The sequence below is a fragment of the Delphinus delphis genome, chromosome 2 (genome assembly GCF_949987515.2).
Source record: "Delphinus delphis chromosome 2, mDelDel1.2, whole genome shotgun sequence".
NCBI classification, from domain to species: Eukaryota; Metazoa; Chordata; class Mammalia; order Artiodactyla; family Delphinidae; genus Delphinus; species Delphinus delphis.
The window spans coordinates 63,423,009-63,440,293 of NC_082684.1; the positions used below are offsets into that span (position 1 = coordinate 63,423,009).

A 17,285-nucleotide genomic window follows, 5' to 3' on the forward strand; every position below is an offset into this window, starting at 1 on the left:
TAACCTAGAAAAGTTGAGTTATATATTAGACGAATCTTCAAATATTTGAAAAGATAATATATGAAATATAGCTTGGGTTTATTTGGTATTAGTCTTATTTTGGAAGAACTAGCTTAGGGAAGGCAGATTTTGGCTTACTGTAAAGTAGGGTCTAACGATTGTAGCTCTTTTAAAATGAATGGGCTAATTTGTGAATCTGTAAGCTTCCTAACCCTAGAAATATTCAAGCAGAGGCAGGATTACTTGTCAGGGATATTGCACTGGGAGTTCCTGTATTGTGTGGGAAATTAGAGCTTTAATGTCTCTCCCAGTGCTAATATTCTGTAATGTACTGAGGACTTCAATTTTATATGTGTTGAATTTCATTTAACTATTTTATCTTCATAAATTGATAATGATAATCTGCAGCTTATGTTATATACCTCGAATTCCAAAATGACTTCAACAGCAGTCAAAGTGAATTTGGAAGAGTACTTTGGCTGCCAGTCATTTTAACAGACCTGTCCCATGTACAGAATTCTTATAGTCTGTTTCAGAAGTGATTCGCATCTGGGTACAAGAACATGCAGGTAGGAACTCCTTTGAGAGTTTTTAGAGTATGGAAAAACCCTGCTGAGTATACATAAGACACAACCCTTTAAATCTGTAAAATATAAGGAATAGATAAAATAATTTAAAACATCAAATACTATATAAAGTATTTATGTCAAATAAATGTCAAACACTTCTGAAGTTTCTGTTAACTGTTAACCACTCAAAATTCATATTTTCAGTAGTCTTCAAAAATTATAAGATACATGGCAATGATTAGCAATTTCTCAATTTATTTAATTATTTTATAGCAGGGTTTAAAGACATAAAGATATAAAAACATGCCTCAACATAACAGCATAAAATAATTGCTTTTTTAGCATTTGGATAAAAATGATAAGGGATGTTCTTGAAGCTTTTTCCTTAAAATGATTGAACATGTTTTAAATGACTTCGTTTATATGCATAGTTCTATGCCATAAATATCTGCATTCTATGCCATAAACATCCTGGAAAAAATATATTATTCTTTTCTGTTAAACTTCCATAAGAGACTTTTAATACTCTGTGGTAGATATTTGAAGACAAGCTTTCATTATAAAATAAAACTACAGTTGCCCTTTTCTCTCATTTCTTTAGATAAGTGGGCACTAGAAATTATAGATAGGTTTGGCAAGAGTTCAAGGGTTAATGTAGCAGATAAATAAAAGGAATTTTCTGTAAATTGAGACCTGCATTATTTCAGTTGTCTTGTCTTTCCTAACCTAACTCATTTAATTTTAAAAAGTAAATACTTAAATTCTTCCTGACAGTGTGCTCAGCTTTTACTATCGTTTATTACTTCAATTATACTTGATATCACTTAGAACAATCTGCCATTTGGAAATCTCAGTATAGCCTGGAGCTTAGTATTAGATCTGGCTGCTGTTGTAACATGTACAGCATATGACATTAATGTATCAAAATTAGATTGGATCATCCCTCCTGGTTAAATTTATTTCACATTTCTTTTGTATTCAGTTAACATAAACCTATTAGGGAAGCTGACACATGGGGATGGCTGTATAGGAAGGATATTTTTAAAGTATTTTGATTAAAAAATGAAATTATAGAGCCATGGCTTTTCTGAGTTGTGTAATCTTTTTTGGTTTTTAAAAATGTCACAAAGCCCAAGTCTTGCATTTATGTCATTCAGGGTGTGTGTGTGTGTTGTAAGTAATGATAATTAAAACTTAAAATAAACATTGTTTTGATGTTTGAGGTCTATCATCATGTATTTAGAGCAATAAGCACATTTATGGTTTCCAAAAAGAATTATTTAATCCACTTAGACCTAAAAAAAGTCCTCCTTAAAAGAAAATAAAAATCTTTATATTTCTAAAATAATAGATTCTGGTCTATAGACTTAGCTGGGCACTGTCTTTAGAGTAATAGCTGCCACTATCTTATAATCTGTCAAAGAAGAGAGGGCATTTCTTACTTAGGAATATAAATTTTAAAGTTTAGAGATTTACCTCGTGTTTTCAGATACTTAATGACATTCATAGTGCCTAGGATTTTCTAGATAGATTGGTGTTGGGGACTTTTAAGAACCATTAGAACACTGGTTCTTGGCTTTTTTTGTAAAACATAGTCCTATATGATAGACTTTCTTCTCAGAAAAATACACAAATAAAATTTGCAAAAATTCATAGATCCCTTGAACCCAGATTAAGAACTCCAGGGTTAAAGGGTGACAGAAGAAAACCTTTCATTAATTGGAAGGTTAATTCCTTTGTTTGTTTAAATGACACATTTAATTGTTTTCCTGCCTTGTGGTCATTAAGTCAAAATAAGTCCAATATTTCAAAAACAGAAATTGCCTATATGTTAGCCCCTACTAAGAATATTGACGACACTTATCCTAATTTTCTCTTCCACACTTTTCTGCCTACAATATGTCACGTTATCTGAAAGTAATAGAAAAGCCTATGTGAGATGTGCACCAAAAATGGGCTCAAATGTTTGCAGTGGCAGAATCAATAAATGTACTAAAATAACCAAATTGTATTGATATATTAAAATACATGTTTAAACAATAATCTACATGAAGAAAACTCAATACGGATGGACATTAAGTTAATTCTTCTAATAACTTAATAGAAATCCAACTTTTGTATACTTTGCTTTTTATAATTTTAATCATCATAATGTTAACTCTCTAAATGCCAAAAACACCTTCGTAAGCACTATAAGTATTTAAATAAAATCTTTAGAGAGTCTAACAAATCTCACAAAGTCTACTTGAAAGAATTTCGTAGGCCAAGTTTCATAGTCAAAGAAAAGCTGGAAATAAATTCGTTAACGCAAATATAACCAATTTTCTCTTACTCAGTAGATATTTATGATTTACTTCTTTTCCTTCTCTTTCTGTTGCCTCCTTTAGACCCTTTCACTGCTCATTAACACTTCCAGAGAGTGGTCAGAAAAAAAGAATAGTCTTAAATCCGTCACTTTTTAAAACACTCTTTTAAACAATTTTTAAAAGGTTTGGTAGTGGAAAATTGGTGCAGTTGCTGGTTAAGAAGAGCGTTTGGTCTGTATGCGAATCTTTTTTATCTAATTTCTCTGTTTGCCATTGACTGTATAGACAGTTGAAAATTATCTGGTCTTCTGCAGTGTCTCCTAATGTCTTTTGAGTGCTTGTGTTTTGCATGTTATGAAAAATTATCAAATGAAGTTTAAAAAGTATTTTTAAAATTTCTTTACCCTTTAATCTTCTTATAGTATGTTGTCAGTAGCTGTATGACTGTATTCACAGGGCTTTTCTCGAGCACTATGAACTATTTTCTTGGTTTTCCAGTTGAGACATTTAGGAAATGATGAAGTACACATCGTTTGGTCAGAGCATACTAGAGACTACAGGAGAGGAATTATTCCTACCGAATTTGGTGATGTCCTTATTGTAATATACCCAATGAAAAATCACATGTTCAGTATCCAGATAATGAAAAAACCAGAGGTAAGAACTCCTTATCTTACATTTTGCTAATATATTTTGAGTTCTGTATGGCTTTGTGAGTTTCTTTCCCTCTTTCAGAAGAATTAGACTAGGCATCAAAACGTGGAAATGGAGGGGGAGATGAGACACAGACTCTGGTAGCTATGTGAATTGTCTAAGTCTACTTCAGAAGGCGCTAAAATAGGAAAAATAGAAAGAAACTATTCGAATGGAAGATGGTTAGGTAGCGCCAGAGTGGAAGTTCCCATTTACTGTTGTTTTTGTACACCCCAGAAGCTAAGAATGTTTGTTACATTTTTAATGGGTTTTTCTCTTTTAAAAAATCAAAGAAGAATATACAGCAGAGATAATATGTGGCCACATATTGTCTAAAGCCTAAAATATTTACTGTATTATCCACAGCTCATGTCTTTGCCTTCAGCTGCCATTTGTACCAGCCATATTCAAACAGAATACTTTTGAAACTGTCAGTCATCTGATAAAAATGACAGATTTTTTTCTAATAAACCATATAATAAAATAAAAAATAGTGTTTTAGATTCTGTAGTAAAATAATAATAAAAGTGTTTTAGGTTTGGTAGTAAAGCTGGCATCACATGAAAATAATAAAAAACTAACTTGCTGCCTGTAAGAATGTGTGTCCTTCCTGTGTTTACTCAATGGGAGAAAAGTAAATTATTTCCAAGTGTTGGATTTTTGTATACAATTGCGGCTACAAAAATTTGAAAATTGGCAGGTAGTGTAAATTATTCAGTCAGTTATATGAAGCATATAATTCTTTTGAATGGAAGCCCTGTAGACCACTGGCATTTTTTGTTTGTTTATTGTCCTAGTATGAGTGACCCATCATGGAAAAGAACTGAATTTGAATAGCATTTCTACTGAAGGAAGAACTAAACAGGAAGCAGAAAGACTTTTGTATACAAACTGTTTCTTCTCTACAACCTTTCTCCAGTTTGAGTATAAAATTATGTTCTCATTTCTCAATCAGGTTCCCTTCTTTGGTCCACTTTTTGATGGTGCTATTGTGAATGGAAAGGTCCTACCCATTATGGTTCGAGCAACTGCTATAAATGCAAGCCGTGCTCTGAAATCGCTGATTCCATTATATCAAAACTTGTATCCTTTTTAACAGTATGGTTTCTACTCTATGTCTACTTTCCAAGGTAACTACTTCTTATGTGTTGTTAAGACCTTTGAGTTTTTGTTTATTGATATATAGAGGTTGGAGTTCCTCCCCAGTGTTTAAGCAGTTATGATATTTGAATGATGTATTTTCTTTTATACGCTTTTAATCGGTACTTGTCTTTTGGTTAATTAATTAGAGCCCCATTATGTACTAGGCGTTCTGCTAATCTGGATGTGCAGAGATAACCGTAACAGTCGTTTCAAAGTACTCAATCTAGTTGAAGAAATATATTGTTTTCAGTATCTGTGCTGTAATAGAGTTATGCACAGGATGTTCTGGAATTATTATAACAATACTTCAGATACCTCTCAGTCAGCTGTAAGGAGTGGTGGTATCAGGAAACACTTCTGAGAAATGTAAGGATTGAACCAATCTTGAAGGATGAATGAATTACAGGTAGATGAGATTAAGATCATTCCAAGCAGAGGGACGACATAAACAGAGATATGGAAGTATGAGAGGACATGGCTTCTGGAGCCAGATTACCTGGACTCAAATGCTGGTCACCACTTCATTAGCTATACATCCTTGGGCAAGTTATTTAACCTCTCTGAGCCCCAATTTCCTTATCCATAAAATGAGAATGATAATAATATCTAGCCTGTAGTGTTATGAGAACTGAATGAGTCAATATGTGTAAACTTCTTAGAACACTGCCTGGGGCGAAATATGCACACAGTTTTAAAATTTAAATTGTTTTCTGATATTCCTTTCTAAAATGGATTTGTTTCCATATACTTTTTCTACATTATTCAAAACACTTCAGTTATTTTTCTTTTACATAATAAACTGTAGATGTTAAGCTTTACAGGGAAGGCTTTTAAAAATATCCTGTGTCCTATTCCACATGAAATGGATTTATCATAAGTCTACCACATACGTTTTCTTCTTTTAATGAAAATTGACTTAAGCAATCTGATTACTATGTAATTTCTCACGTATTCTGATACTGTGGAATGGAATTATAGGTGGATCGTGGCATGTTACATTGCTTAAGCTTAATGTCATTTATACAGCATTTCTTATTTGTAGCGGTTACATCTTCACTTTGAGTTGAAAACTCAGATTTGACGTGGTCATTGTCATGAAATGTAAGGATTCAGTTTATTATATCCTGAATATCTCTAGAAAGGTAGCTAATCTTATAAGGAATATACAGATTATTATCTGTAAACTAATTTTGTCCGCATTGTCAACTCTACTGAGATTGACTTCTTTCTGACCTATGCCTCTTTACAGTTCCCCTGATCTTGATGTTTATCCTGAGGTTAGTGTTCTCCATCATTTCATTTAAGACACAGTTGAAAGAATGCCTTAAATCTTTTGGGAAAGTGATGAGAGCGAGATTAGATTGTAATACAAAACTCTTATTTGCCTCTTGTGTCAATAGGAACTCAATTTATTGAACTCACACAAACTATTTCAGGCCTGATATACAAACAACATGTAAAATGCACATCTTACCAAGTAGTTCAAGTATACCAATTAAAAGTGAGGATATAATGGGAACATATGTATATGTATAACTGATTCACTTTGTTATAAAGCAGAAACTAACACACCATTGTAAAGTAATTATACCCCAATAAAGATGTTAAAAAATAAATAAATAAAATAAAATAAAATAAAATAAAATAAAAAAAGTGAGGATATAGCTTAATTTCTTTTACCTGCACCTAAATTCATACTCTTAAGGACTAGTTCAGATTTGCACGTTACACTAGAGGTATAATAGCTGGATTTGCAGTTAGAAACATTGATTTTTTTTTAACATCTTTATTGGAGTATAATTGCTTTACAATGGTGTGTTAGTTTCTGCTTTATAACAAAGTGGATCAGTTATACATATACATATGTTCCCATATCTCTTCCCTCTTGCGTCTCCCTCCCTCCCACCCTCCCTATCCCACCCCTCTAGGTGGTCACAAAGCATCGAGCTGATCTCCCTGTGCTATGCGGCTGCTTCCCACTAGCTATCTATTTTACGTTTGGTAGTGTATATAAGTCCATGCCACCCGAGGTCCACCTTGTGATCCTAGTCAAGTCCCAGAATCTCTAAACCTAACTTTCTTCATCTGTAAAAAAGATGCTAATACCCATCTCGGAATTGTTGTGAAGAATAAATGAGATAATGAATTTGGATGCACCTAGTAAATGAAATAAGGTACGTTCTTTTGTGCAGTGATTAATTCTGTTATGTGTAAAGATTACAGTCAATATGAAACAGCTCTACCCAACAGCAAGGAATTGCCTAATTGGGTTTTTATGTTTGGTTGGTTGGTTGGTTGGTTGGTTGGTTAATTGATTGGATTGGATTTTTAGGCCTGTTCCATGAAGCTCTTAATAGTTAATCTTGCTGAGATGTTAATAAATAGCACATTGGAGAAAATTCTAAGATGAAGAGAGAGAATTTCAGATGAAAACAGTAAACATGAACACTTTATTTACACAGCAGATGTGAGCAACTTCTATCAGGAAAACCACTTCTGGAACTATCAGAGTAAAAATACTAAATCAGACAGATCAAACAAATTTTTCTTGACTTAGAAGCTTGAATTTAGAAGCTATATAGAAGTTATTTTCCCATGCTATTTAAATATATAATAGAGATACTCAGCCTTTGCTAATCTGAAGAACATGTAGTCATCTTTCACAAAGATTCACAAAGGTGTATATTAATTCTAAACATTGGAGGAAATAACTTCATATAAGTACTGATAGATTACTTGATTTTATATTTTTTAAAGATAGAGTTTATTCATTTTTTTTAATTTTTTGTTTATTTATGTTTGGTCTTCATTGCTGCACATTATCGCAGTGAGCAGGGGCTACTCTTCCTTGCAGTGCGCAGGCTTCTCATTGTGGTGGCCTCTCCTGTTGCAGAGCATGGGCTCTAGGCACACGGGCTTCAGTGGTTGTGGCTCGTGGGCTCTAGAGCACAGGCTTAGTAGTTGGGGCGCACAGGCTTAGTTGCTCCGCAGCATGTGGGATCCCAGACCAGGGATTGAACCCGTGTGCCCTGCATTGGCAGGTGGATTCTTAACCACTGTGTCACCAGGGAAGCCCAATTACTTGATTTTTAAATGAAAGTTTATACAATAAATTACAACTAGATGTTTTTGAGATATTGAAATATAAATGTCTTTTCATTTTAAGTAACAATACATATTTCAGAAATATAAAATTTTAAATGTATATTTTTGACAAATTCAGATTTTGACAAATTTCCTTAAGCTCCCATTAAGGAAAAAAAATCATGCGCTCTAAAACAGATCAATAAAACAAAAGAAATTACAACAAAAACTGAGATAGAAGTAGGCTTTGAAAACCATCAGAGTTACTATTTTAATCCTCATAAGAGAAATGAAGGAGTAAAAGAATATGTAATAAACTCAATTATATTTGGATAATTGTACTGCTGTGCCAGTTATTTTATGCCCAGTAAAAGTACCCACTAAGATTCCACAGCATACATTGTGCTATTTATGATCATTAAGTACAGCTTAAATTTTATCCTAGGAACATCTTCTGTATCTGTGAATCTAATGTTGTTCACTAAATGAGGACAATATTGATTGTCATATGCTGCCCAAATCGATCATGCTGGCAGCCAGAATTACAGTAATCTGTCAGTATTGATGACTGTCTTTCAAGCTTTGAAACCTCTCCTTTACTTCACTTGTTATTTCTTGCATTACTTGTACTTGAAAAGCATTTTCTTGCAACCTCTGACTTTGTCAGCTAGGTTTTTTGGGGTTTTTTTTTGTTTGTTTCTTTTTTTGTCTCGAGCTCAATTTATTGGTTTGATCATGCAGTTAGAACTGAAATGCATCACTGGGGAGAAGGAGTAGGCACATCCTCAGTAACCATTGGACCTGAGGGGTATTTCAGGTTGATCTTAGTCATCATTTATTAATTACCTGTTGGAAGAGAGTGTATGTGTGTGTTGGTGGGGTTTGGGGTTTTTTTTGTTGTTTGTTTTTGGCTTTTTTGTATTAGGAGTAATTCCAAAGCATTAATTTCATGATCTTAGCTATCATGACTTTTCCTTAAATAAAAATTTTAAAGTAATTATTTGGGGACATTTTGACTATGTATAAATGTTAAATATGTTGCTATCAAATATGTACTGTTTCTCTTCTGGTTTGGAAGTTCTGAAAGCTCTGAATCTGATAGTGCCGTGGAATGGGTTCCTCATTTTACAGTTAAAAAACCCTTTTTTTAAAACCTTTACATTAAGGCTTCTCTTTTTAATATGAGATTTATTATACATAGAAATTTTCAGAAGTTACAGTATATAGTCATGTTGTATTCAGGTTCTCAGAGAAACAATCAGTAGGATATGTGTATATACATAAGTACATAAAGAGAGAGACTGATTTTAAGGAATTGGCTGACACGGTTGTGGGTACTGGCAAGTCTGAAATCTGTGGGAGTTGGGGTAGAGTTGATGCAGTCTGAGTCAGAAGGCATCTGGAGATAGAATTTCTGCCTTCCTTGGGGACCTCAGTCTTTTCTCCTAAGGTCTTCAACTGACTGGATGAGACCCACCCACGTTATGGAGAGTAATCTGATATACTTTTCTCCTGATTTAAATGGTATTCACATCTGAAAAATACCTTCACAGCAACATCTAGGCTGGTGTTTGACCAAAAACTGGGTACCATGGCCTAGCCAAGTTGACATAAAATTAACCACATCCCATGTCCTAATTTTCTTAAGTTTTTCTTCTTAACCTTTCTAACTGCAAAATATAATTTGAAAAAAGAGTATAAATCCTAAATATACTATATGGTGAATAATTACAGTTTAACCACCACCAGGTCAAAAGATGCAGCTGTACTGTTTTTCTTCTATCAAAAATATTTATTGATCACTTAAATGGTAATTGTAAAGATTTTGAGAGAAATGCAAAGACAAATCAGATGGTAATCTCTTCAATAATCTTATAATTTAATAGGGGAGATAATTATATGTACACTAAAAATTATAACACAAGGTAAAATGTGTCACAGTAGGGTTGTAGATAAGATGCTGTGGGAGTTCCAAGGAAAAAGTCATTACTTTGGAGTAAGAAAATTAGGGAAGAATGTATAGAAAATCTGGGCCTCAAAGGGTGAGATTTGAGTGGATGGAATGCAGCATGTCTGTTATAATCTTGTAATTTATATTTTGAGGCTTTATGTGTGTGTGTGTGTGTGTATATATATATATATATATATATATAAAAAATACATAGATAATATTGTGAAATATACGTTTTGGGGGATGTTATAAAATAAAATAGTACCTTTAAAAAACACTTTCCTCCTAGATTTAATATTCTTTCCTCCCAAACCAATATTATTTGATTTCTTCTAATCTGTTTAGATTTGACTTTTTCGTAAATGCCAGAATTGGGTTTCTGTTTAACTTTATCAGACAAATTACCAGAAGTCAATGATCATTCTTCAATTAGTCACAGTTTGTTATCCCTGCAGTTCTACTACTCAAATGTAAAGAACCTGTTGCAAAAGTATGAGAGCCAGAACGAAATGAAATGTAATTGATTGGCTCCACTAATGCAGTTTGCCATTCATTACGATAGAACATTATAAAACCTCTTAGGGAGGCCCATCAATATTGCTGCCATTTCATGTTAGAAGAAAGTGAGTTTATTGAGAAACTGCATAACTTTATGTATCTACCGTCTTTTGTAGATCATTTCCTGAGAAGATAATATTGGTAAGTATAGACTGTCCTTAATTATAGTCCTTAATTATAAATTAATTATATTTAAAAATGTGGAGGCTGACTGTTGGGTAATCAGCCTGGGCTTCAGAGTCCAGAACCACTTATTAAGTGTGTCACTGTCTTTATGTCTAATTTTATTTAATCTGTAAAAGGAGTACCAAACTCAGGAGTGTTGTAAGGATTAAATGAGATTATCCACATGAAGCACTAAGCAGCCTGTCTGTCGTGTAGCAAGAGCTCAGAAAATGTATTTTTACATACTGTTATACTTTTACATGTTGTTGACAAATGAAGTTTTTTTATCCTATTCTGATAGTACATTGGCTTCACAGCGATAATAGCAAAGGAAAAGAAAACAGTACCACCATTTTACCTGTTTTCTCAAATCCAGTGTGACAGTATGGTCCATATATGCCAATCTATGGACAGTTGGGTTATATCATAGTGTACCAGAAAGAAAATAGGAGAACTCTATCAGGTGATTGTCAGACTGTTCCCTAAAAACAGCAAAACTTGGAAGTTTCTCTGCTTCCATCTTTATTAACTTCTGACCTTTGCTAGAAAAGGATTTTTTTTTTCTATCAAACGCTATGTTGTTGATATTAGTGATGAAGGTGCACTGGTATGCTTACATTATTATTAACTACACCTACTGCATAATGTGTAAGTTTTATTCTAGTCTTTATTTAAATAGAAAAACAGCAGTAGATTCAGATGCTATTTGGGGATTTCAGAGAGCAAAGAATGAAGGATGTAAAGCTGAAATTACTCTAACCTCGTTTAACATAGGAATTGCAGTGCTTTTAATCCATTATTTTCCTTTTACTAAATATATGAGATTTTGCTATTGAATTTTTAATAACTCAATAATGGAATTAAAATTAAACTATGGATCACAAATCTCCCCATTTTCTTCTAACTGCTTTTCCTCTCAAACGCTAGAATATAGCCTATTTAAATTTTAACTTTTGCTTGCCAAACCACTGTTACCGTCCATCTGTTCATGCCAATTGCAAAGAAGGTTCGGTTTTTAGTGAAGCCTTGCATTTCACATAAGGTATGCGAAATGAAATTTCACAAGGGACATGATGGATCCTGATTCTTAGTGATAAACCTTTGGGGCCATCAGGGTTGGCATATGGTCCAGTATGATATGAAGGCTTGGGTTCCCTGGCTTCACTTCTTTGGCGTGAAGCTGATAAAACCTGGCTCTTGAGTATTATTTCACTGGACACCAATCATGGGCAGCAGGAACTGCCCATTTAACTCTCTGTGGGAAGGAAGCCCAGAGAGCATTCACAATGGTACCATTGTCGAGTTGCAAACTGCTCTGAACAGCTTGACGGCACTAGGGAGGAGGGGAAGGGGTTGCTTTACTAATTGCTGTTCAGAAAAGAGAAGAAGCAAAAATAGCTGTTGTAGAATTGATGTTTCTACATTTACTTATTCTTTTGATAAGCGTGTTGACTTTTATTTAGCACATACCTACTATCAAAAAGAAAGCAAATAAATATATTTAAGCAACCACCTGTAGTAATTCCTTGTTAACATGCCATTATCTATTTTCAGCCCACCAGATTATAGCAGAGCAAAAGTCGGTTTGCTTCATTATATTTTTACCTTTAAATGAAATGAAAGTAATGTTTTGTTATCTTGATAGAAATTTAAAATAAGGGAAAGTGGATTAAAACCAGCACATTTAATATATCAGATAAGATTAGAGGCAGATTTGGCTTACGCTGTGCTTTTTAGAATTCCCAAATATCGTCTGAATACATACAAGCAATATTAATATAAAAATGTAAATTAATTTTATGCATAACAATCGTAAGTGCTAAAATAATCCACTAAGCAAATCTTAAGGTTACATACTGGATTTATCATTTAAATGAGTAGGTAATGCCTATTTCAGTCACTCATAATTGTCTTTCTCTCCTTGAATTCTATTTTGGGTATCTTTTTTAAATGTGAGTGTTGTTTCTTTGTTATGTGAGGCATTGTATGCTGTGATATTTGTATAAACACTACTCTGGCCCTTTCCATTTTCTTCTGGTCAGTCTAATCAAGCAGTTGGAGGTTCTGATGCAAAGAAACAATGATCTACAACTTAAAAAAAATTAAAGCTTTTTCAGCCCCCAGAATCCTGACCCCACAGTATATTTCCATAGATGATTCCTTTCTTCAGCAGAACTTAAGTTGACTAAATTATACTGCAGTATTGTAAGTTATGCAACATGTCCTTTCAAAGGACCAGGGAGAAATATTTTAAGAAAAAATTTTTAATCTATAGATTTTAAAAAATGGGGTGTTCTTGCTAAACTGAGGGAAAATCAAATGCATGCTTTATAAAATTAGTAACAGTCTGTAAGATTTACTAGTATTGCATCTCTTCATGTCCCCTTAAATTATTTTAGTAAATGGGCACCAGTGCAATATTTCAAAAACAGTAATTCATTGAATGCCCATTCTTCCTTTTACTGCAGAATAGATTGTAGTTAAGTCAAGATTAATGGGTAGATTTTAATGTTAAAGTCCAGTCGCTGAGCCTATTATTCCCTGGGGGCATATAGTGCATTAGTTTAAGCCAATATACTGTTTATCATAGATGCTATGACACTGTCTTAAATGACAGTTTGCTGTACTTTGTAACTACTTACCATGATAATAAATCACTTTTTTTGTACTCCTGATAATTATAGCATTTAAACAGAATCTTAATTAAGTTAGTGCACATTTAGGTAGAGATAACACTTAAGTAATTGTACACTGTAAAATTTCACTTAGTTATTTTTTTCCTTTTTGCAGTCTTCTCATAGAACCCAAGTTTAGTATTTAGTCCAAACGCAGACATTCATTTCCTCAACTTAATGTACTGAAATTTTTGTTCCTAAGAGGAACAACACAGTGATTGTTCCTAGTCTCCCCCCAATATTTTTTAAACTCTTACTGTAATACTAGTAATTTTGAAGCAGGTCTCTGTTGACTATGAAAGTCTCATTATTACTTAATGGTAGTATTTTCAAGCAGATCTTACCAAGAAGGAGAGCACAAAATTTTAATTTCATTAAATTTGAAATCCAGGTAACTTAGTTTTTCTTTTAGATGTTTTGTTTCATACAACTTTCATGAAAGTGTAATAGATACACATATTTGATAATCATGTTAGTCCTTTTTAGAAACTGCCAGTGATTATTAGATTATTAAATCAGGAAGGATTTTCAGAACCTTTAGGTAGGTTTAAATTTTTAATCCTATTTATTTAAGGTTAATCTTTTTAAATGTATTTACATGAAGTTTGTTAGAATTGGGCTTATCAACGTTTTACTTAATGTTTTCATTTAGTAATTGACTGATTTATGAGCAATTATATATGGTCCAAATTTTATACAGCTCCAGCTTTCAATAATAGGACTATCCTCACAGTGCCTTAGCACCTGTTATGGATTTTGAGTCATCTGGCAGCCCATGGGACTTAGATAAAGAAGTACCAGGTGTCCTGCCTGTCTCCTAATTGAGACGCAGTGAAAACAATATAGACTTGGCAGCATGCTTAAAAGGATGGATTAAAGCCCAGCTTTGTCTACTCTGACAAATCACAGCTTTTCCTTCATGGTGTAGATAGTATCAACTACTAAAGAATTTCATTAATATAAAGCATCATAAAAATCATACTCAATAATTGGTCATAACCTGTTGCAGATTTTCAGAATTTCTAATAACATAGTACAAATAATTCCAAGATTCATGCTCTTTATTTAGGGGAATTTTATTTTTACTGCATATGAACTAGACTGCATGTTTCTTAAAGAAATTAGCTACTGTAGGAAAGAAATGGAGTATTAATTAATTTACTAGATCTTCTTTATAAAGTAAGCAATATAGTTTACTTTTATTTTATAAATGAGCAATGCCTATTAGTCCATGGGATACTTAATTGCCCTGTATATTTCAGGGAAGTATGCCACTTTACTCCTGATAATAATAATTATTAGATCCTGCAGATGTAATTGCAGAATATATCTACCCATATTCTATATCTCAATGAAATTCTTATTTTTCATTAAGTTTTCAAGACCCTGTGTAATGATACTGACTCAATGTTTGAAGATACTTCAAGGGCTTTTAGAACTAAAAAGTCAACTGTGGTTTATTTTCTCAGTTTTATTTTAGATCATGTCATGGATTTTTATTACTATACTACATATGATATTCTAGTATATAAACAAAGATTTTTGAAAAATTGCCAATCTTAGAACTTAAGCTAGTAGTCATTGTGTTGGCCATCCTTGAGCTGACTAAAATGCCTTTTATACTTTTTTTTCCCATCTAAAATCCAGATCATTGAGATTGTAGAAAGAGCACTGGACTATTAAATTATTAAATTTAATATTTAATTTTTATTTAATATTTAATAATGTATTAAATGACCAAGGTTCTAGTCCGAACTCTACTGGTCAGCAGCTTTGTTTTTCTGAGCGAATCTTTATATTCTCCTTCGAGGCAAGGCTTATTGCTGAATAAACATTTTGCTGATTTTGCTAAGTTTCCTGACATTAACATTTGTAGATCATTGTTGTATCCTTCCTCTAGTTCTAACTAAAATTATCACAACCAATAGGGCAAAATGTTTATTTCAATGCTAAATTGTAATGAGTTGTAATTACTTTCAACATTTATAGAATTTCTTCTGTAGGCAATTATTATAATTTTTTAAGAAATTAATATCAATTTTCTTTTAATGTTACACTTTACATATGTATACATTGTGCTTTACTCACTTTTTCTTCTTCCAGAGAAGGTCAGCAAGATTAAGGGTAGAGGTGGAACCAGACTCTCTCTGTAAGTTCAATCCTAGGAGAGTCCCAACTGTATTTGCCCCAAAGGGCTTTGTCTCTGGGGAGCCAAAGTGAGATTAGAGGAAGGGGGCTGTCTGCATAACAGGCTCCTAATCAACTACCAAACCAACTTTCTTCATTCATTCTATAATTTATAAACAGTCATTGAGTGCTGCTAGGCCCTGTGCTAGGTGCTAGAGATATAAAGATAAAAAGGCATGGCCTCCACCCTCAGACATTAGTCTCCCACTAGTTTATTAGGAGAACAAGCGTGAGGAATGAGGCACGCTTGATGCTTAACAACTGGCTCTGGAGAGCAGGAGGAGGCCTCGATTTGTGGCATTTTTTGAGTTCTATGATGTGAAAATTCCCACCATAGCCAATTTCAAACTACCAACCATCTTACAGACTTTGTAAATATTGTAAGTAGTACTTGCAAGAAATTTTTAATAGGTAAAACTCTTTCTCTTCCTGCAATTACTGTTCTTGGAATTTTGTATACAGAGAAGGGAGATGAAATTCCTGACTGCTAAAATGACAAAGAAACCACATTAATATGAGTGTGGGCAAGTGCTTACTAAATTAGGAATTTCAGAATGGGCCCTAAATCCCTGAGGCTATGCTGTTGAGCACAGATATAGACACTTCATGCTTTGCCTTTACTTAAAAAGGAGCCGGTAGTTTTTTCTTGTTTAGGAAAGAAAATATTAAACCTGAATTTAAGAGGAAATTAGTTAAGCAATGATATGCCTTTGTTGTCTGTCTGTAATTTTCATAACTCCTTTTTGTGAAAAATTATACTTTATATTCTTGCTATGTACAACATACATATATACAAACATAAACATACATACATATACACATGTACATATACTTACACACACACAAATTTCTATTTCTTTGAGACTAGTCACAAATTACATTGGACCTAAGTATTTATACAACCTCCTGGGCGTGCCATGGAATTAATGATCACAAAACTGAAAGTTATGCCTTTTCTGACAGCAGAAGCAGTTCAAAATTACATTGTATTATTAAGAATTATTGTGGCGAATGAAGGGTTGTTGCTTCTTTAAAAACCAAATCTACCTTTTATCTGTTCTCCCTATATATTAGTAAAGTTGAAAAAAGTGTTTCTAATTAACTGTCTGCAGTCTCTTTTCTTCATATTGTGTTTTTTCTCATGAGAAATCAGAGTTTTCTCTTACCAGAATAAGTCAGAAGTTCCTCTTGTACATAACATAAACAAGAAATATTATCAGAGTTCTTGCACATGTACACAGGTATATTTCTTAAACTGATGATACTGAAAATTGTCCTAGTGGAGACAGCACCTGCTATTTACAAAGACTTGAGTCAAAGGTCAAAATAACTATTTTCATCACAGATGTAGAGGGACTTTTGGGTTACTTTGTATTTATATCCTTTATCTTCAGCAGCCCTATGACATAAATAGGAGCAGGTGGGGGGATCTCCATTTAACATTCAGAGAAACTGTGGCACAGAGAATTCATGCATCTCTTTCCAGGAGTGGGCTGAAACTGAACCCTAGTTTCATAACAGCTGGGCTTGACACAGTGACAGGGGGCCATTATTATTTCATATGATAAGTTTAAAATCAAAAGTAGTTAATTGAATACTGATATTAACTTCATATTAATGAAGTACAGATTGGTTTTAAACTATTTATACTATAAAAATCATTCAGTTCCCTTTTCTTATTTTCAGAATGGTAATATTCCTTCCCCCCATTTCTATTTTTGCAGAAAGTAGAAGGAAGGAGGATTAGTGGATAATTATATTGCTGTGATTGCAGCACCTGTGTGTTATTTCTTTTGATTGGCTAGTTCTGTATTAAAGATTCCTACCAGCTAAAAGTCTCCTTCATCAAATGGCTTTTTATTAGCTAGTTTTGGCTTGGGTTGTTTTAGATTTGCAACAAAAACCGTCTTAATTCAACTTAGACTTGTACTTTAAATTTTGTTCTGAATTTGTA

General features: G+C 33.2%; 1 protein-coding gene across 6 annotated transcripts in view; it reads left to right on the plus strand.

Annotated features, from left to right (window-relative positions):
• RALGAPA1 (Ral GTPase activating protein catalytic subunit alpha 1) overlaps nt 1-17,285 on the plus strand; it is a 221,604-nt gene that overhangs the window by 189,412 nt on the left and 14,907 nt on the right. For all 6 annotated transcript variants that reach the window (XM_060004676.2, XM_060004671.2, XM_060004677.2 and 3 more), the window contains 2 exons: nt 3,374-3,532; nt 4,524-4,651. In XM_060004676.2, coding sequence (XP_059860659.1) covers nt 3,374-3,532; nt 4,524-4,651 — 287 coding nt within the window. The remainder of the gene's footprint in view (nt 1-3,373; nt 3,533-4,523; nt 4,652-17,285) is intronic.